This window comes from Porites lutea, chromosome 7, assembly GCF_958299795.1.
Source record: "Porites lutea chromosome 7, jaPorLute2.1, whole genome shotgun sequence".
Lineage (NCBI taxonomy): Eukaryota > Metazoa > Cnidaria > Anthozoa > Scleractinia > Poritidae > Porites > Porites lutea.
Window position 1 is genome coordinate 31,363,580 of NC_133207.1, and position 21,968 is coordinate 31,385,547.

The 21,968-nt window shown below is 38.5% G+C and overlaps 1 protein-coding gene across 1 annotated transcript; it reads left to right on the forward strand.

The window, feature by feature from the left end:
- The first annotated feature begins 227 nt into the window (after positions 1 to 227).
- Positions 228 to 12,548, forward strand: LOC140944785 (TNF receptor-associated factor 4-like). The gene is made up of 7 exons (XM_073393890.1): positions 228 to 545; positions 6,229 to 6,292; positions 7,009 to 7,110; positions 7,983 to 8,158; positions 8,708 to 8,849; positions 9,065 to 9,142; positions 11,191 to 12,548. Exons 1-7 carry the CDS (start codon positions 376 to 378, stop codon positions 11,896 to 11,898), a joined length of 1,440 nt encoding a protein of 479 aa, XP_073249991.1. The 5' UTR covers positions 228 to 375; the 3' UTR covers positions 11,899 to 12,548.
- Positions 12,549 to 21,968: the final 9,420 nt, after the last annotated feature.

Here is a 21,968-nt window from a genome sequence, read left to right on the forward strand (position 1 = left end):
TTTTCTATCCTGGGATTTGAGACCTTGTTTGCTCTAGTCTAATTATTAATCGGCTGATTTAGCAACAGAACGGGAACGTCAGTTGAAGACAGCAAAGCGCGCGGAAAGGACTGAATGCCACTTCCGGTGCCCAATTTGCCGCTCTGCCATTGGTCAAGCCACCTGTTTGACTGGCACGCGCCGTCGTCAACTGACGTTCCCGTTCTGTTGTTGAAGTAAACGATCGAACGTCACGGCTCGCTTTCTTGGAAAAGTAGCAACGAAGTCATGTCAGGCACTATTATCATTTGGCTGACAGCCAACATGATCTGATTAATCACAAGGTCTCATTTTTTTCACTTGGCTATGACGCTAAGGCAACCGTTCTGAGACAAAATGGCGGAAGCTGAAGCAAATCCTTCGTTTGGCGGATACGATGATGACTTTGTTAGTGAAGTTGAAGACGAATTGCAATGTGCAATTTGTACGCTACCACTGAAAGACCCTATTTTGACGAAATGTAGTCACAGATTTTGCAGAGACTGCCTTGACAGGCATTTCGCAAGGTTAGTATCACCACTAGACTTTTAAGAACATATCCCTTACTTCAAGTTAGATATTAGCTCCATACAAGAGATGGTAACTGGACAATAACCCTCAATCTTGCTCTGTATGAGTCATTGCTTTATTTATGTTATGCAAGAGACTCTCTTGTGTTATGTTGTTCTGTGCCTGTGAGCATTTATCAAGCGATTTGGACCTTTCGCAAGTATTTTACGGGATTGGTAAGGCGCGTCGATTTGAGGAGTACATATAGTTATGGCAGCGTTTTCGCCTTCTCGTTTGCGGGGGACACTTGTGGAAAAAAGTCTTGACTTAAAAGGACTCAGGAAAGGCAGATAAAAACAAACAAAAGTCATGAAACTTTTTTATATCAAGTAAAAAGCAACTTAGGAAGCAATTTTCTTACATGCCCTAATCCTAAGCCAAACCCTAATCCTTCTACATAATAACGTCTTCGACAGGACTAAATTAACATTAGCATGAACTTGACCACCTTTATTGAGTCTGAGTCGCTGTCTGATGATTTCTTGGAAATGACAAATCGAGATAAGTGTCACCGAAAAGAAAGAAATCAGGATAATTACAGGAAGCAGAAGCACGTACTCTACTGATTTTGTGTTACATGATTATGCTATGTATGAATATATTTCTTACTATTTTTCGCTCGTTTTTTTTTCTATAAGACTTGTATTCAGTAAAGTATTGTTTATTCTAATGTTTAGAGTAAAAGGGAAAAGATTTTAAGTTGTTCCTTAGCGACATGGAAATACGTCAACATAGACCTCACGCAATGCTAATATCTTAAGACATACAAAAGAAGGAAATAACGTTTGTATCTATCATCAATTTCTATAGACTCAGCCGGCTATGTTGATCAACTGAACAGGAAGGTTCAGAATGATTATTGTCATGGATGATTGTTGCAGCTGCAAGGAAGGGAGAAAGACCGGTCAGTGGGGGGCCATCCAGAGACGAACGAACACAGGCTTAGATCCAATTGTCCTCTCTTGATCAGGCTCTATTTTGAGTTGTTGATATAACTCGGTCGGGGGAAACGCAGCCACGTAATAGAGAAACTATCAGTGATCCTGATCTCAAGTATCCTTGGTACCAGAAGTTTTCTTCTCAAGTGCGGCTGGATGCTTCGGTGTCGGCCGGAGGCCAACCAATCTTCGGCCGAAGTCCGAAGTCACGAGCGGCCGGAAACCGCGCATGAAAGTCTCTGGCACCCAGGATAGATCTCAGAGGGTCTGAATGGGGGGGTCCACTTGTCGGTTGTCGGTTAAAATTCAGAAATTTTGTCGGTAGTCGGTTAAAATTTTCGATCTTTGTCGGTAGTCGGTTAAACTTTTCGATTTTCGCCGGTTGTCGGAAAATCTCAGTTAATAAGTAAATACGCTTGTTAATTATTTATATTTTTTATGTATTTCACCCACTTTTCAAGACTTTGATCCCTAAGGAAAGAGTAAAACTTGCAAGAATACATCAATTGATTGCGCCTACACCGCTCATTATCTCTTGTTTTTTATGCAACATGAACGTTTATTTCATCATTGTTTGCCATTAAATGAATAATTAGTACTGATAAAATCACCCAGGCTTTTATTGTAAATGCGAACTTGGTTTCCCTGTCGACTACAGGGCACAGTAAAAAGTAATCAATTAATTACTTACTGGACTCTAGCCTTTTGGATACTTAAATTATTTTCATTGAAAAACTGCAAGGGATGACAGGCTGCACATCTATCCCTCTCATGTTTTGGTTCTAACAAGCATGTCCTTTGCCATAATTTTCCTTTCTCAAAGAAATAGAACTTTAGGTGGTTCTTTAAAATTTTGGCAAGGTAGTGGTTGGTTTTGTATGAGATTCCACTTTTTCATTAAAGCTTCTTTTTTATAGACACTAAGGGCTGGTATTGTGTCACGAAAGGCCATATTTCAGTCTTTTTCTTCCTGGTTGTTTTTTTTCAGCAGCACTGCCTTCCTTTCTGTGAGTTTTACTTCTAATAGCAATTTTTCTTTCAAAATTGTGTGGCTAGCTTCTGTCCATCAAGCGCTTTTGAAATCTGAAATACTTCCTCAGAGGAGTTTGTTCGTAGGATTCTCAAGGCTTCTCGTTTGTCAAACAGGCGCTTTAACAATTAGTGGGTGATAAGAGGTGAAAATGTATATACTGTAAGGTTTCCGTTTCAAAAACGTCTTTACGTCAAGGATAGCTTTTTCTCATTTTTTCGCTGAATGTTGTATCTTGGTATACAACCGTTTCTAAAAAGGATGTCTCATTTTCAGATCTTTCGGCCGTAAATTTCATAGGAGGGCATGTAAGTTTAATTGTTCCACGAAGAAAGCTACGATGTCTGGTTTACTTATGTCCTATAGGGGAAAAATGTGATTAATGTAGCGTTTTCAAACAGTTGGTTTAAAGACGGTTTTGCTTAAACTTTGTGTTTCAATATGTGCCATGAAAATGTTGGAAAGGAAACTGCTGTCTTTGTGCTCATCGCGGTAACGTGGGTTTGTACTGATAGTTATTTACATTAAACGGGAAAGAATTTTCTTTGAGGATTAATCTAAGCAAAAAACATTCGGTTTTTTCACGTTTGACTTTTCAATAAAATTTATAAAGTCGGTAGTGTCTTTAAGGTGTGACTTTGTAATTTTGATATTGGCTGTAGCAATGTACCTGTATCAACAACAAAAAAAGGAAATTCTTTCCCTTAGGCCATCTGATGAGTCATAAATTTAAAGAGGTTACTTACTTCCTCGAGCTAACGGTTAGATTAAATACAAAATGCTTTTTTTTCTGGAAACAAATATTGATAATACCAGCCCATGTCGGTAGTCGGTTAATATTTTTCCTGTCGGTAGTCGGCAATTTTTTTCTCATTTTGTCGGTAGTCAGTAATATTTTTCGCCCTTTGTCGCTAGTCGGTTAACCCCATTCACACCCTCATCTCAAGTTATAATTTATTTCCTTCCGTCTCATAAGGAAGCACGGTCTCACTATGCGACCTAAAATATCCTAGCTAACCTGCCGGGGTATCACGCCTTCCCTCCGGTTCTCCTTAGAAGGGAATGATGCCCAGTCTACTATACTGACACGGCCAACTTCTACTTAAGCCGTTTCCTTCTTCTTTCCAGTAAACGCATGTCTGTTCTTTCTATGTATTACATACATAGCTTTTAAAAATATCACGTATACGTGAATGTTTTAAAATTAGCGGTACTTTAATCTCAGATTTCGACATATCTTACTGCATTTTACTGCATACAGCTTTAGAAGGAGTAAAAACGTCATAATCGTCCCGCGTTTTAATAATAATAATAATAATAATAATAATAATAATAATAATAATAATAATAATAATAATAATAATAATAATAACTGTTTATTCACAAATCCAAATCGAAAAAGTGAAAAGGAGATAAAAGAGGTTATCCCTTTCTAGTTTATCTCCTGTTTAACTCGCAGTTTCTTAAAAACTCTATTTATAGAGGCGCTCTTCTTTGGAACGTTGTCTCCACTCATTTTACAGACCAGTTTACTGTTTTTTATCGCAAAGTGAAGGACTCTTATTTTAAGGAACTCGATTTTAGCGCACAGTCGTTCCAGTCGCTGCCCAGGCACTACCAAGATTTTAAATGTTTTGAACTATTTTATGCTGTATGCTGTAGTCAATTTACTTAGACGTAGCTAATGTAAATTAATTTTAACATCGTATTTTTTTTCTTTTAGAATCTTACTGTATATTTTTAGAGTTTTATTGTAGTTGTATTTTGTAAGTAACGTTGTTCTTATTTTTAATATGGTTTTATTCATTTGTAATTATTTTTACATCACCCCAGAAGCTTTGAGCTTTAAATCATATCGTGTTTATATAAACGATATGTTTGTATGCATGTATCTATCATATCAATTTTTTTTAAGATTAGCGTCACTGTTCAAACAACAAACATTTGTCGAGCAAACAAAAAAACAGAAGTCTCTGATCCTCCGCGCGAAGCTTGTTCAGCAACACATCCGGAATGAGTTTAGCAAAACGCTACTCCGACCTCCACCACGGTAAAACGTATATGAGGCGTTTTTTTTCATGGTTTATATTTTAGGGGGATTCTATTCACCATTAAGCAAAACACATGGACAATGATGTAACTTAACTATCTTAGCGTTCAGTTCTCCAAATAATGAACTTCTTTCTGCTTTGCGCCAGAGTAACATCTGTATACAAATGCCCGCAGTAACACCAAAGACATTTCAACTATTAGAGAAGGCAGATCTGCTCACACTGCTAAATAGTCGCTTATAGAATCTGTGCATCCTTATGTATAAAGTAAAGCATAAACTGTGCCCTCCATATATAAGTAACATCTTTAAAGAACCAAATAGTAATTACAATCTGAGGCAAGCAGATTTCTCTATACCTAGGTATGAGACAGTCACCTACGGCAAGCACTCTATTAGATATCTAGGGTCTAGGCTATGGACAAAACTACCCAAAAGTATTAGGGACGTCACAACCCTAATGTCGTTTAAAAGCGAGATACGCCAACACAATATAAGTGAACTTTTAGATGATGGCTGCGCAGGCTGTAGCCTTTGTTGATTTTGACTTCTGTCTGTTTTTACTATAAATCTCGTAATTAGATAACTATAGATATTTTACCTACTATTGTATATAGTTTTTAGTTTGTATATTCTCCCCTAATTGGTGTCCCCAAATTAGTAAGGGATTCTTTTTTCCCTGGCTAGACGGCTTTTGACACTTTAATAAAGTTTCTATCTATCTATCTATCTATCTATCCATCCATCCATCCATCCATCCATCCATCCATCCATCCATCCATCCATCCATCCATCCATCCATCCATCCATCCATCCATCCATCCATCCATCCATCCATCCATCCATCCATCCATCCATCCATCCACCCATCCATCCATCCATCCATCTACCTACCTACCTACCTATCTATCTATCTATCTATCTATCTATCTATCTATCTATCTATCTATCTATCTATCTATCTATCTATCTAAATACTTCGAAATGTACAGTTTTCAACGTATTTGATGATGCCAAACTTCTCCCAGAAAACACGAAGGATTTTATATTATCTGAAAAGTTATAGAGAGGGGATATCTTCTGGCTCTACCCTACCCTAGCACTCTGAACTTTACAAATTTGTGGAAAGCGCAGTTATAAATGTGGTATAATAGCAGCCGGGTAAAAAAAAATGTTGGGACTCACAAAAACCACCAACGGATAATTCTTAGGTAGATAATTCTGATAAACATAGATGTTTAAATGACGTTACTTTTTATAGTATGCTTTTGTTTCTCCACAAAATGCTCCTCCTAAATGCCCCGTTTTCCCCACTAAAATGATCGGTCTTGCTCATAAAAGTCACTAAAATACCCTGATAATGCTCATCGTACAGAGGCTTTTTCTCATTAATTCTAAACATTTTAACGGGGTTTAACGCTAACAAAAAACGTATAAATGGTATAATAACAACATATCCAAGCTAATAGCTTCCTTAAAACCTAGCAAAACCTAAAATTAATCCTCTACTGACTATTTTCTGGAATTTTGAGTTAAAGTCTTCATAAATTTTTTGCGGAAATAATTCTCTATACATATTTGTTTTTCAAAATTGCTAACGTCTTTCCTTACCATCTCAACAGTCTAGAACGAAACAGAAAACCGTTAATTTGTCCTAAGGATCGAAACAACCTAACACGAAACGAGGTAGGTCACACGTGGAACTTGTAATAAGTTTGCTACAGTAATGTTCAAGAAGTTTACATAGTGAAGGGATGAGCAGGGTCTTGGGCAAATGCAACTTCAACATAATTTTAACACGTACTAAAAGGTTGAGGACAACCCTTTCCCTCACGTTTAAAGACCGTAAAAATTTCAAGAAAAAAGCTAATTAACGAAGCCCTATAGCCACATACGGGAGGAGCTTCAAAGCGGTTAACCAGGGAAGCTTCATTGGTCCAAAAAAAAAAACCAGCTGAATACAATGTTCACATTATGCGACCCATGGCCAGCGGCCTTTTGGTCGAACGGGGCTAACAGCTGTTCAGGGCTACCATTACCAGAGTGATATGGTTGTGTGCTTGCAAAGGGTACTGGTACTTCTGTTTGTTGTTGTCGCTTTTTTAACGTGGTGTTTTTTTTTTTCTGGAGGGCTTTTTCCCCCTTAATTCCTTCTGCTGACTCTTAATTGAGCCGCGAGGTTTACGATAAATGTATTGACAGTTAATGTCCATCGGTGCTTCTAGACTAGTCACGAGCCCGAACTGCAGTGTATTTATAAAGAGGTCGTTTACTGTACACTACTTCCAAAATTTTGGAAGCATACTGCAATGCCCGAAAAATAACCCTTCCAATGTTAACCGCAAGTAATATTAATAAAGAAACTAACTTATAGGCTTTGCTATTCTTCTCCAGTGTTGCAGGACACTTTTGCTGATAAAGCCACAGAAAGAAAAATTCTCTCCCTTTTAATAACATGTCCTAGTGAAGGATGTCAGTGGACTGGAGAACTGAGATCAAAAGATGTAAGTAGTAACGGAAAGTGCATTCGTGTGCTATTATTAACTTCAAATTCCAAACACAGTCCTTTAATATTTATTGGCCAGAACATTACACAACAGACTCAGTTACAGAGGAGTTAATTATTACCAGAAGAAATCTATTTCTGTGAATCAGTTTAACATTAATTGGCCGGAAAAAAAAGTTTCCCGGCTTCCGGGTATTAACATTATTATCATTATTATTATTTGGGGAGCAAAGGATGGCGCAGAGGTGAGAGCGCTCGCCTCCCACCAGTGTGGCGCGGGTTCAAATCCCGGCGTCGACGCCATATGTGGGTTGAGTTTGTTGTTGGTTCTCTCCTTTGCTCCGAGAGGTTTTTCTCCGGGTACTCCGGTTTTCCCCTCTCCTCAAAAAAAATCCAACATTTCCAAATTCCAATTCGACCAGGAATCAGATCCTGTAATTCCGTTTAACCTTGAACCTGGTAGACGAAGAACCACTTTGTGGATGTGCTACCTCAAAAATCATTATTATTATTATTATTATTATCATTATTATTATTATTATTATTATTATTATTATTATTATTATTAACAAAGCGATAGACAGTCTGTAACAGAAACAACGAAAATGATATTCTTAAACGGGAACAGACAAACAGATATAGCTGAAACGAAATGATAAAATACATCTCCTTTTTAGTATCACTTTTTGGCTTAATTTAACAAATAATTTCAAAATTCTCTCCGTCAATTCTGAGTTTTTTCAAAAGCACGTTTTGTGGAACTCATTAAACCAGGCATTAAAAAACTTTTGACAAGCGCTAAAGGTTAATTTTGAAGATTATTTCTTTTGAATTACTAAATATCTTTTTCCTATTTCTTGTTCTCTAAAGGATCACTTAGCATCGTGCCTTTTCAAGTCTGTTTCTTGTACCAACAAAAACTGTGACGTGAAACTAACAAGGAATACCTTACAAGAACACGTGACCATGTCGTGTCCATGGAGGATTGTTAGCTGCCAATACTGCTTATTTTCGACCCATTCAGCCTGTAAAACCGATGTAAGATAAGTGCACATTTGTTTTAATATCCGTGACAAACAGACAATCGAAAAAGTAATTATGATATATGTAGTCTATTATATTGGTATTTCAATGTTTTAAGTGAATCAATTCAAATACACACATTTTATGCCATAATCGTGTAGTTTAGCTTTCTTGTTCCGTTTTTTAGACAGATTTTGTATAAGAGCGGTCCCTACAACCTAGCTGATGTGTCACTGCTTTGCTATGAATATAGCAGAACCTAATAAAACTGCCCGTTCCCAAACCAAACCACCCCCAAATCATCTTTACCTGTCTATTATACGCTAAGGTATCAGTATAAACGCAAATTTATTGATTTTGATCCTTGTCACTCCACAAGTCAGGCTCCCCTAATTAATAGCCGTGTTAAAAGAGTCAGGACGCCGTGAAACTTTCATTGGACACTTTTTTCCCCATGATCAATAATACTGAGCTCTGAAAGAGTTAAACTCGTTAATAATTTCGACTGACTATCAAGAGGGACAGAGTCATTTAGGTGTAAATGTATTGTAATAAAATTTTGATTATTAAAGTAACATGCTAATATCACATTTACAGTTTTTAAACGCTTTGTCTTTTAACCTGATGCATTGTTTAAAGATTCATCAGAGTAAATGCAGAAGATTTCCATTAGATTGCCCTGAGAGCTGTGGAGCTGTCATACCGAGAGGGAAGGTAAGGTTGTAGCCACAAAGATCTCGTCTGACATGTGGCCCGTATAACACAACTTCAATTTAGTCTGTCGCCAGTTATTGATTTTCGATGGATATTTATTTACCTAACTGATAATACAATTATAAAGAAATTATATCATTTTCTCCAAAATTATGTGCTTGCTCACTAAGCTGGACTTTTCAACTAATTATATCGTATTTCTCGTTTTTTTACAGATTTTATTCCACATTAAGGAACAATGTCCTCTGACATTAATTCCCTGCCCGTATGCTCAGATAGGCTGCACTACAAAGGTAATACTTTTCACGACGTACTTAAGTTGTCAATAACCTAAGTAACGTGTGAAAAGGACAAATAGAGAGATTACAGCCTTGTGACAAACAAATATGTCCCCTGGGTGTTGGACATAAAGTTACAAACAACAAATTTAAACTTTGAAAAACTGTGCATGCTTGGCTGAACAGTTTTCAAAAACTCCAGTTTTAACCCGTTTTAAGGTGTTTCCATACAGTTTCTCGGAGACCATACCGATTCTTTTCAGTCGCCTTAAAAGTGATTTTATCCTTGTGCGATCGCCACAAAATTTTCACCAGTGATTGACTATGAATTGAAATTTGCCAAAATGCAGTTTTTAGTAAAATCGATATCACTATGACAACAATAAACAAAAAACTTTGAAATCGATAAAATCCAAATTTCGCGTGATTTTGACCTGCCACTGAAAACCCAACACCAGGAACTTAAAGAGTGATGCTTAGCAAATAACCTCCGTGAGAAGTAAAAAAGTTCTGTATGTTTTAATTTTTCAATAGTCGTGATAAATTGTTTGATAAAAAAGTTCTAAATAACTCAAATGAATCTTAAGTAACGTCAGAAGGCTACTTTATATTAGATTTCAATGCATGGAAATTTTTATGTATCTTCTTTCTTGTGATTCTGAAAATTAACCTGTTTTCTCACTACCGGCCTAAATTTCAGACTATTACTTCGAGTAGTTTTTTACTCCCTCAGTAACGTCTGAATAAACCGGCCGTTAGTGCCGTGCAGTGACGTCACACCCGAACACCGGGTAGTGATTTGATGGGTTGGTTGTCCAAACATTTTCATAATTAAGTATGATTATGAGAAATTTTAGCGGGATTGTCGTTTGATATTCGGCTGATCGCATGCCTGGCATACTTGCGTGGAGTTCAAAAATTTCGACTGATCCTTATCGTAAACAGCAAAATAATAAATTGCCCTTGTCTTCGAAATTATGAATTGTTAAACTGAACTATGAATGAAGAATCATTGCGCAGAGTCGATAGGTTTTTCATTTAGAGCCGCCTTGTGCACGGTTTGAGCAGTGACTTTGTTACAATTCGACCTTCTTGTCATTTCCACCGTCAAGTGTAACGATTCTGTTAGCTTTTCTTTCTTCTTCGTTAAGGACCAGTTAGCTTCTTTTAAATTAAAGCAAACTGTTGTATTTTTGAAGTGCTCCATGTGTGCATTTATTTCATTGCGTGACTGCAATCGAGTTTGATTCTGGTTATCGCATGCAGTGATGCAGCTGACAGTTTAAATGTTAAACATGAATTACAATCACTGAAAAGAGTAAACCAATTCTGTATCATGTAGACTATTTTTCCAGACATTTCTTTGTTTGCCAGTTGAAAATCGTGTTTTACTATTGCATGAATTAAAGCAAAGGAGTATTGACGTCACTGGACGGCATAAACGGTCGGTTTATTCAGACATTAGAGTGAAAACGACTCGAAGAAATCGTCTGAAATTCAGGCCACATTTTAAATTCCTGGTGTCGGATTTTCAGAAGCAGGAGGTCTAGATTGCGCGAAATTCGGATTTTATCGATTTCAAAGTTTTTTGTTTATTGCTGTCATAGTGATATTGATTTTACTAAAAACTGCATTTTAACGTACTTTAAGTCTTACTTAATCACTGGTGAAAATTTTGTGGCGATCGGACAAGGATAAAATCACTTTTATGGCGATTGAAAAACATCGGTGAGGTCACCGAAAAACTGTATCGAAACACCTTAACAAAGGATCTGTTCGATTGATCGTACTCCAGAGTAAGAATCAGCAGACATTTGTGAAAAATCTCTTCAACCGCAAATTTTTGGACCATTCGAATGCTACGACATCCATCTTTATTATTAATGTCCACCAGATTTCTGTATTTTTTCGTGTAATAAAAGCCAAAACAAGTGATTTTTATTCCTTCTTTTTCTTTATTCTCTAAAATGGTCAATCGAATGGCCCTACATAACCCAATACTGTTAACTGAAGTTTTTTTCGACCTTGTTTCAATTTAACCGACTGCCGATTTGTTTTTTCAGATTAAAAGAGGAGAAGTCGAATCTCACCTGCAATCTACACTGAAAATGCACCTTGACATAGCTTGTGTGGAGTTGGGTAATACCCAGAGGGAGTTGGCGAAGACCAAAGGACAACTTGAAGATAAGTTTGTGAGATCTCAGCAAGAGTTCAAAGAGATCTCAAGGAAACTTGAGGGAAAGATAAATAATCTAACAAGAAAACTTGAGGTTAAGATTGATGGTATCGAGAAATTGGTGCTATCTTCAGATGAACAAAATTATTTCAGTTGGAAAGTCAGTGGCTTCAGCAAAGCCTTGAAGAAAGCTAAACATGGGGAAAAAACATCAATTCTAAGTGATCCATTTTTCAGATTTGCTTACAAATTTAGGTTAGTTTTGGATCCAAATGGTTACGGCATGGGAGAAAATACACACCTGTCGATATTCGTCTTTGTCATGAAAAGTGAATATGATGCCATATTATCCTGGCCATTGAATACTACAATCACTTTTAGGTTGATTGACCAACAAGAAGACGCAAATGACAGGGAAAACATCGTGAAGTCCTTGAGAATAGCTAAACATTTGAGGTGCTTTGCGAGGCCTATGACAGATGGCTACAAAGGGCGTGGCTTAACAACATTTGTATTGCACAAAAAACTGAAAGAAAGGCGCTATATTCTGAACGATTCTATCTTAATTCAGGTTCAACTAACCCCACCACAATAGCCGTTATTCAATCTGCCACAAAAAGGCGTGCTTTAGAGAAATGACCAAGGCTTTGCTTCTTTGGGAGAATCCGAGAGTTGACTGATTTATGATATCAGATTCTTTGGATTCGTTACAAGAACTCCCCTCCACCCGAAAAAAAATTCGTAAGAGATTGTTTAGCGTGCCAGCACTATTTGCACGAACCGGCAAAAAGAAGGGTGGTCTCCTATTTTCACAGAACTTGTCAGGTAGACTTTGTTGGATTTTGCGCCCAAAGGAGGGACGGATCTATGCCTCCCCAAAACAGATTTAGATTCAGGTTCGGACCCAGTATTTTTCTTTGGAGGAGTTGCACCACTAAGGAATGGCTACGTAACTGACTGGTGACGTAAGCAAAATTTAAAACCGAATACGAAGAAGAAAGCTTTTGACTAGGCAATAATATAATGTGAACTGCTGAGAATACACATCAAACGATATGGCAGATTTTGTATAACTGTATTAGAAAGCAGTAGGTCATCTCAGGGGGGAGGGGATGCGCACCCCTTGCACCCTCCCTAGATCCGCCCCTGAGATAGAATACAGTATATTCGGCGTGTGAATTCTTTCGATTGAAAACTCGTTCTTGGAAAGCAAAAAACGAAAAGTCCGTTTTGGAGTCAAGAATCCAGAGTCAGAGTTGGATGTAATTTCTGTTTGAGCGTATTTCCTATACAAATTTCACTAGTACCTTTTACAATACTGTAATACCTTTATGGTCATGCAAATAAAGCTTTTGTTGTTGTTCAGTTGTTGTCGCAACGCTGTGGCGCTGAAAGTTTCTTTTTTTTGGGATTGTTTGCTCCGAGCTTAGAATTCTGATTACATGAACAACTTTCTGCCCTGCTCTAACCGTTGTACATGTAAGTACTTTTTCATCAGATACTTAAGCAATAGACCACACTTTCTATGGGTATACCGGCGTAATAATCCACGCGGGATGTTGGGAGAACACGAGAAAAGACAAGCTTTTCGAGTGTTCTCCCAACATCCCAAGTATGTTACCACGCCGGTAAACCCATGGAAAGTGTGTTCTATTGCTTCTATAAAATAACTTTAAGTTTCCTATGAGTTTACCGGCACAAAAAACCATAGGTTTTTAACCAATCAGAACTCGTGTACTATCTTTAGTTAGTTATTTTATATAAAGATACACCGTTTCCTTGTACGGTTAAATTGCCCGTACTACCCGTAGACGTAAATACGGATAGATAAGCTTAGATTACCTCTTACCCCAGCGAAACGGATAAGCTAGTGATTAAAACGACGATGCCATAACCAACTATCGAGAATCATTCATGGTCGCCTTTTAAAAAACTACAGTCGAACCTGTCTAATACGGACACCGAAGGGACAGAGCCAAGTGTCCGTATTAGAGAGGCGTCCGTATAAAAGAGTTTACTACTACGACGCCACTTTTATAATTCCACTTACAGTTTTACATGTTCAGTAGCTAAAACCAGGCTCACACTCATCTTAAGACTCCATTTTAATTCACAGTACAATGACACTCTCTTTCAGTAGCACACAACATTATACATCTCAGCTACAAAGTAAGTGCAGTCGTAGACAAATCACTGTTTTAAAACGAAGCGAGCTACAGCACAATGCGCATGTAAAAAGTTTTAAAGTAAAGCACAATTCTGAAAGCGTCTTTAGCTATTTTACAAGTGCAGTAAACAGTAAATAGAGTACAAAATGTAAAAGAAAAGATCTTAATGCTATCTGTAGTTATTCAAGCCTTAAAAAATCGGTTATGTTTCTCTGTACTCCTTTCGCATCTCGTTATTTGATATACAGCAACTGAGCTTTTGAAATCACCTTGCAGAGCTCATCAGTCAGACGGGATTCACCCTGTGCAGATTCACCTGATTGGGATCGAGATTCATCTGATCACTGCAGTGTTCGTAATCATGATAAAGAGGTTAAGTTTATACGAATTTACTCTATGGGGCCGAGATTTAGTGTCCGTTGTCCGTAAATAGAAAGAGTCCGTACTAAAGACTTTTTTTTAGAGAAAATATATGAGAATTTTGTTGGGACATTGGAAACTGTCCGTAATAGAGCCAGGTGTCCGTTTTAAAGAGGTGTCCGTACCGAGAGGTTCGACGCTACGTGGCAAACATGTTCGCCTACTCGTATCCCTAGAGAGAAACGATGTATCTAAAGCTCCCTCATTGTCGTCTGTTTTTTATCTATGAAAATTTTCCATGAGTAGCCGGCGAACAGCAGACGTATTTCAGGTCGTCGCTTTACTCCATCCGGTTCATTTCTCGGCGGGTGAAACCAGAAACAAAAGCGGAAAACACCGGAGAAAAACTAACACCAAAGCCAGGATTCGAGCCAGGACTCCAGTTAGGACTTTTCTAATCTTTCTGTAAGCAAAAAATGAATAAATAAAAATAAATAATAAGCAAAAGTAAAAGAAAAGAAAAAAAAAAGGACGCCTAACCTAACTCGTAACCTCCTAACCCCAACCCTAACCTTACCCAAAGATAATCCTAACCAGGGTTTTCCCTTACGCGCAAATACGCGTCAGAGACGCGTTGTTTACCCGAAAAAGAAAAAGAAAAAAAACGCAAAACACCAAAGAAAACCGGTCCTCTCAGACGCACATGTTCTAGAGCGATAGTTTACTAATAATTAGTTTAAAACTGCGTAGATCTGCAAAACATCTTTTTTGAGAATAAAATGTACAAACTTTTGAATCTCCTTCTTTTGTCTGATTCCTTTTTTAAATCTAAAAAGAGCCATACTCACTTGGAATGGTCCTCAAGCTTGCTTTTTTGATGTTCCGATCGCGAAACTACATTGAAACTCCGTGCAGAGGCTTTGGAACTAATGTTTCATTGTGAGGTATTCTGGGACTTTCTGGGACTGGAAGAAAGTGAGTTGAAAAAACATGGCGGATTCGGAAACACAGCCCGGTGAGCCCGTTAAGTAAAAGAGGCATTTTCTGCCTGCTTGGTTGAAAGAATTTACATGGTTGCGATATCTGTAAGTCAACAGGTAAGAGAAACCCTTTCACAACTACAAGCTGTAACAATCTTCAGAAGTCGGCCCTGGAAAGGCACCAAGATACTAAAGATCACATTTGAGTAGCAGTGACCTCAAACTTTGAAAAAGCTGTCAGGCGACAGTCTCAAATGCGAAGAAGAATATAGACAATCAAACCCTGGAAAGTGCAAGGAGGTACATTGATCAGCATAAAACAGTGTATCTTATGACTAAGAAAAACATTGCTGCTGATAACTTTATTCGAATAATTGGAACCTCAAGCTGCGAACGGTTGTAGTGATGATTCTGTTTTTACAAGAAACCCGAAGAAGGTTTCAGAGATTTCCTGGAATTTGAAACAATGCTAACCTTAGGACTCCCACTGTTCCCTATGGGACCCTCACCCTTTGGTTAAAGGAGTCTTCGGGACTCCAAAAGAAAAGTATCGAGGGAAAACCCTGAATAATCCTAACCCTAACCCTAGCCCTAGCTTAACCCTAACCCTAACTGTAACCTCACCCTAACCCTAACCTAACTAACCCTAACCCTTACTCGAGCTTTCTTTCCATGATTGCCACGAAGACCCTCCTCTTAATGGTCATGGGATTTGCAGGACGTGAAAATGGCGGGAAAGCGAAAAATTGTCGAGTCCTGGCTAGGTATATAGGCATCCTCAAAAAACCGGATGCTCTCGCAGGCTATTCCGTGAGGAAATATCAAACAACAATCCAAGAGGCCGCGATGATAAGATTTTTTGTTATATAATAGATAGGCCTTACTATTTTTGACCCCTAAATAACAATCACTTAAATCCCCATACAAACCCTTATAATATTTCTGTTATGCAACGAATCTCACTCGTGAGCTTGGGGAATCGTGGTACAAATCGCAAACTGAGCAAGGAATGTTTCATGCTAAGTGACGCGGCCAGACATATATTTTTACATAGGGTCTTTATGGAGATCTGCTCAAGTAGCCTGTGTATAGACCCCTCTTTCCCCCCAGGAGAGGGAGGTCTGTCCATAGGCTATATATGCTAAAGAAAATTGATGGGAAACTGATGGAATTGATTATTTGTCAGACGTTTTTACCCTTGTGAAGTTTAATACTTCTTGTTGCACCTACCACGAAAGCTTAGAAGGCACAAGACGAATCTTCGAACAACTTTGTCGCAAGAAAGATTGAATCACTACAACGTTCACAAGGAAATGACTGACAAATTGAACACGGCAGATTTTGGAAATCAGTTTTTTTTCAGCATTAAATGACAGGCAAAATCGATTTTGAAAATTCGATGTCAATTAATAATTTCTCAAACCATTTATTCAACGCTAAAACAAAGTGACAAGTGATAATTTTCTCCGAAAGTGCTCTTGGTTTTTGGCCATCTTAGTTTTCAAAGGAATAACACACAAACTGCGGTTACAAACATCAGAAAGAACAAACGCATTGTATAACTGACTTTTATAATACCGAACTTGACGTTTCGTATGCTTCAACATACATCTTTAGAAGTGACCGTTAACAAGAGTGGCAACTAAATTTAAATTGAAAAAAAAAACCAAAGTGGGACAAGTAACTAATTCACGTGAACGAAAAAAAATATATGTAACAGATGAGAAAATTTGCATGAAATCAGTATGCAGAATAGTATAAGTAAAGCTTTTTGCTGCTTATATTTTCATTTAGGGCTGGTTTTAAATCCCTAATAAGAAGAGTCTCCTTGATTTTACAATGGGTATCTGATTTCTCTTGAAGAGATGTCAAAATGGTCCCATTTCAAATTGTGACCAGTTGAAGTCAGTGAAGTGAGGTGTTCTGCAATAGCTGATGAATGACCATTGCTGGTGATTGCCTTGAAGTGTTCATTTTTTCTGTAATGCAATCTCCGTTTGGTTTTGCCAATGTAGAAATCCTGACAGTCCCAGCAACTAGCTTTCTACGTGTATACATCCTCGGAGAGACCCAGGGGCAGTCAGTCGGGTCGGGAGAAAAGGCGGGACGAAAGTTTTCAAGTACGGGTGAAAGAGCCCCTGGGTCCCGTCTCTAACCGAACCATTTCCTAAAATTTAAGCGGATGCCGGCTCCTGATTGGGCACCAAAAAATGCTTCGTATTATTGTGCCCAATCGGCGAACAGTTTCTCCTGAGTTCTTTTCGTGTGTTCGTACACGACGGCTGTTGTCTCGCCAGAGTTGCCCGTATATGTATGTATGTATTCTACTTTCCTAACCAGAAACGAAGGAACTACCGATGAGTCGCAAAAACGTTTGGGATGCTATCAGCAGGAGCAATTCAATTTACCCCGAGAATATTCTGTTTTTGACGGATCACAACGTATCGTAAATAATTGGAAGTTTGGAATGTGGCGGCGACGAGAAAGTCAAATAAGCAATAGCTTGACAAGGCAAAACAAGAACTTTGCACGTGCATCACACTTTTTCGTACATTTCTTTGCCGTCCACCGCACGATTACCTGTGAAAATGGCTAATTTCACGTTTTGTGAAGGACGTAAACAAGCAATGACGAACCGGCTCTTCATGAACTTGGATATGGTTGATGGAAATTCAGCTCCAGGAGAGTTCTCTTGCATTTGACAAAGTAAGCGAGTTGGAATAATCACTATAGAGACTGGAAAAATGTGAATTCACTTTTCCATGCAACCTTTTCGTGGCTGTACGTCAGCCGTCGTAGTATCTTTTAAAACTCCCTAATAGCCCCAAGACGTGACCGATGCAGGCGTGAATACCTTTTGTAAGCTCAAACTTGTACGTTTGGAAGAGCGTCTTTAGTTTTCGGGCAGACAGTATTTCGAAATCAGATGGGGATTTTACATCAAACTGAAAGTTTCCTGACTGCGTGCATCTCTTTGATGCATGATCCAGACAAGCCGTGATCGCGGCAATAGTAGTCATGTACGAACTCACGAAAAGAACTCAGGAGAGACTGTTCGCTGATTGGGCACAATAATACAAATCACTTTTTGTGCCCAATCAGGAGCCGGCATCAGCTTGAATGTTTGGAAATAGTTCGGTGAGAGTCGGTACCCAGGGGCTCTTTCACCCCTACTGTGAAAACTTTCGTCCCGTCTTTTCTCCCGACCCGACTGACTGCCCCTGGGTCTCCGAGGATGGTGGCAGGGCAGCATCTGGTGAAAACATGTAAGCAGAAAGCATATTTTCAAATGAGACTTTGTTCAAGTATTGCTTCTCAATGCCGAGGGAAAAATACTTTTTGTCATAAAACTTCAAGCTTCAAAGCAACAAGATACTTCCAAATTTCGTTCTGCCATCCTTCACTGAAGAAATGGACCCATCAAAAATGTGGGAAACTCATCCAAATGACTACTGGGTATTTTCCAAGATGGTGGACCTCTTATTACTCATTCCCAGGTCCTACACTTTCCAAGATGCCGGCTGAGTCAATTTCCCACCCTGGGGACGTTCAGGATGTCAAATTCCCTACCCACGTGCACTTCATTAAGTCTAATTCCCGTGGGTTGCCCGCCCCCACCCCCCCAACCCCAGCCTGGGGCAAACCATTCAGGTGCATAAAACACGAACAAAAATGCAAAAACGCATTGCAGGTTATGAGTCTCGCTGCTTACGCAAGCGAGACTAATAATCTGCCAGAAAAACAACTGAAAAGAGCGTGGAAACGACATTGGAAAGGCTCACGCAAATGCAATGGCGGAAGTTCCAGTTAACCGGCCTGTACCTTGTGGTTATGACGAGCAATTTGTTGATCCGCCTGATGAAGACCTGCAATGCATAATATGTTATTTACCGTCGAAAGAACCAGTTCTTACGAGATGTGGTCACAAGTTCTGCGGTCAGTGTCTGGAGGAACACGTGCGGAGGTATTGATAGTGTAAAGTTAATCTGAATTTAAAATTTTTGTTATCATGCCTAGTGTATTGTATTTCATGTTGCATTACATCATTATCTGTACTGTCGTGCCTGTTGTACTTGTACAAGTACATTCTCTCAAGTGTCTAGAAAATGAAGACTTAGAAAACGCAGCTCTGCTATACTCGTCATAATCGCATCTACTCTCAAATACTTAATCATCGATCCCGAACGACACATCTTTAACCTAAATAACATGTGTTAAAAACATTTTACTTTTGATATAAAACTGAAATACAATTTTTAGCCACAATTAACTATGGAACATGTAGGATTCTATATAACTACAGCTTGCTGTGATAAAAATTGGTGAGCGAAAGACGCTATTGCGTACGAAATGAGCGTAGTAATTTATGACCACAGGGTAGTTATAAAGATAGCGTAGAGGCTAAACCGGCAAAGTTAGTGGTCAAAACGTGCGAACTTGTATTGTAATTTGAATATATAACAACAAACACGAATAAAAGACCACCATAAAAGCCGAAAACAGCAGTTCGGGAGAATTGGCAGTGATTCTGAAAGAAGAGAAGCTGATGTCGGCGTCGAATAATGGGAACGTTTATTTTTTTTAACTCATTTGTATTTAATGACAGAAAAGTGTTTTTAGTGCCGCCGGCGCTGATGAGTCATGGTGAGTAAACGAAAATTTTGTGTTTTAACTGGCCTCCCACGCGGCCGTTCTTGGGGGTTTGTCCAGCGTCTCGTGCTGTTTTAAGGTAACTCGACCCAGTTTTTTTGGGGGGGTACCATCCTACTTTGAAGCTCTCTGGTATCCCCACCTTTACTTTTATCGTAAGTCTAACACATAGAATGGATAACATATAGATCAATCTATAGTATAAAATAAAATTTTTGGCGATCGGTATAAATGTCACATGGTTATAATGCCACGCCCCTTTGAGGTCTGAGTCGAAAATCTGCTGTTGCCGGCATTTTTTCGTGAAAATCTCTCGGCTACACATAGTGCGCATTAGTGCCTTGCGCTGAACAGAGTTTCACCAAAATCGCAAAGACCCAATTCGAGAAATTCAGCGGTTTCCACATTTAGGTCATAATATATACGAAAATGATAAGCAAACTTTACACGATTATATCCAATAAACTATGAGATTCATCCCTTTATTTTGGGCATCGTTATAACAGATGGGTCCTTGCAAGTCAGCAAAACGCTTTAGGGCCTTGTAAATGCGCGCCATTTCGAGCAAAGCAAACACATAGAAATATATGATATCATATATGATAATTTTGGTACAGTGAGACAGGCCATCGCGTGATACATAGAGGTTTGACTCACAATTTTTAATCCATTCTCGTGCTTCTTGTGCCTTTGCAAAAAAATCAAGAAGTGCTACACACTAAATCTACGTACTATTAAAAAATATCATTTTTTCATAGGTTTAATGCAAGCCAATAATTAAACTAACTCGTGACGGGAATCCCTTCTATTTTCTCATACTAAATTATCATATCTCGGTGAGCATTCGGAAGTCAGCCAAGCGTGGTCATTGCACGCGTGCTGAACAAGAATGCTGTATCATAACAGACTGAATTAGGTTTTTGCGATTTTGGTGAAACTCTGTTCAGCGCAAGGCATCAATGCGCACTATGTGTAGCCGAGAGATTTTCACGAAAAAACGCCGGCAACAGCAGATTTTCGACTCAGACCTCAAAGGGCGTGGCATTATAACCACGTGACATTTACTCCGATCGCCAAAAATTTTATGTTATATTGTAGATTCATCTATATGTTATCCATTCTATGTGTTAGACTTACGATAAAAGTAAAGGTGGGGATACCAGAGAGCTTCAAAGTAGGATGGTACCCCCCCCCCCCCAAAAAAAAAATGGGTTTAAGACAAAAGACTGGCCGGTTTTCATGACCCTGTTTAAGACTTTAGCCCAAATGCCCTGTTTAAGGAGTTGTTTTCTTTTTAGATAGTATAAAATACAATACAAAATGGGCAAAAATATATTTATTTGATTTGTTTTGGAGTCATATACAAAAAAATGATTTTGAAATTACTGAGAGAGCAAAATTAGATTATTTCAAAAAACTTCCTTAGACACGTAGACCGCACACCGCCAAAATTCACACCCTGTTTAAGGCTTCGGGCCTAAAAAGAAACCCTGTTCAAGACGCTCAATAGTGAAACTATAAAACTAGTAATAGTTGACACTACAGCTGCCCCTGTTCTGTGTATTGTCGGTCAATAGCATTCTTGCTCGTTGTGTATCTCTTTGAAATATTCCGATTCATAAGGAAGATTTTCACACATATTTCATATAATAGGTGAGATAAATACAGGAAACGCAAGGTTCCATGCACAGTTTCAGGTCGATTTACACAGCTTTGATCAAAACATTCTCGGTTTCGAGAATAGTTTATTCTAAACCATAAGAAAAGATTTAATTAGAAGATGAACTTTTCGCTATTTCTCTTTCACTTTTTACATTCAGTTCATTTTATTTGCCGGAAAGGAAGCCTTAAAAATTAAAAGGACGTTTGATCAATTCACACTCGCGCATTCTAATCTTATTTGAAACTTTATAGCGGAAGGACATCTGTGAGCAGGGAATAAGTAAGCACAGAATTTGATTGTCGGCGAATTTCTGTAATCGTCCATCGTTCTGCTAGTGAGAAGCTAGCCGTTGTTCACTCGTCTTGCTTGTTTGGGGCTGAGTCTTCTTCCGGTCAAAGAGAGAGAAAGAGTGTCTAGCAAGGTTTCAAATGAAAGATTTGTGAACACAACTCATGTCTGGCAAACTCTCCAAGTGTTTATATATACACAGTTATACGCACCTTATAACTTCTTCTGCGCTTAACTAGTGTCGTTAAAGTTTTGGTCCATAACTTTCACTGAAACAACTGCTCCACAGAATGTCACTGATAACACGTAACGCAAAAGAGTGTCGAAGTATGACTGCACAATAAATGTTACAAAATCTACCTAAGCGGTCCCTTGGGGATGTTCTGTCTTTACGTCATCCTAACCATTTCGTACTTGCGGGCGCAAACAATAGAAACGTCATCATTACCTACCGATTCCTCGCGGCCCCTGTTCAAGCAAATCGAGATTTTTTCTATATTGACTGTATAACTGTATATTTCAACTGTAAGTACTTTCCTTAATATACGCGCGAGTT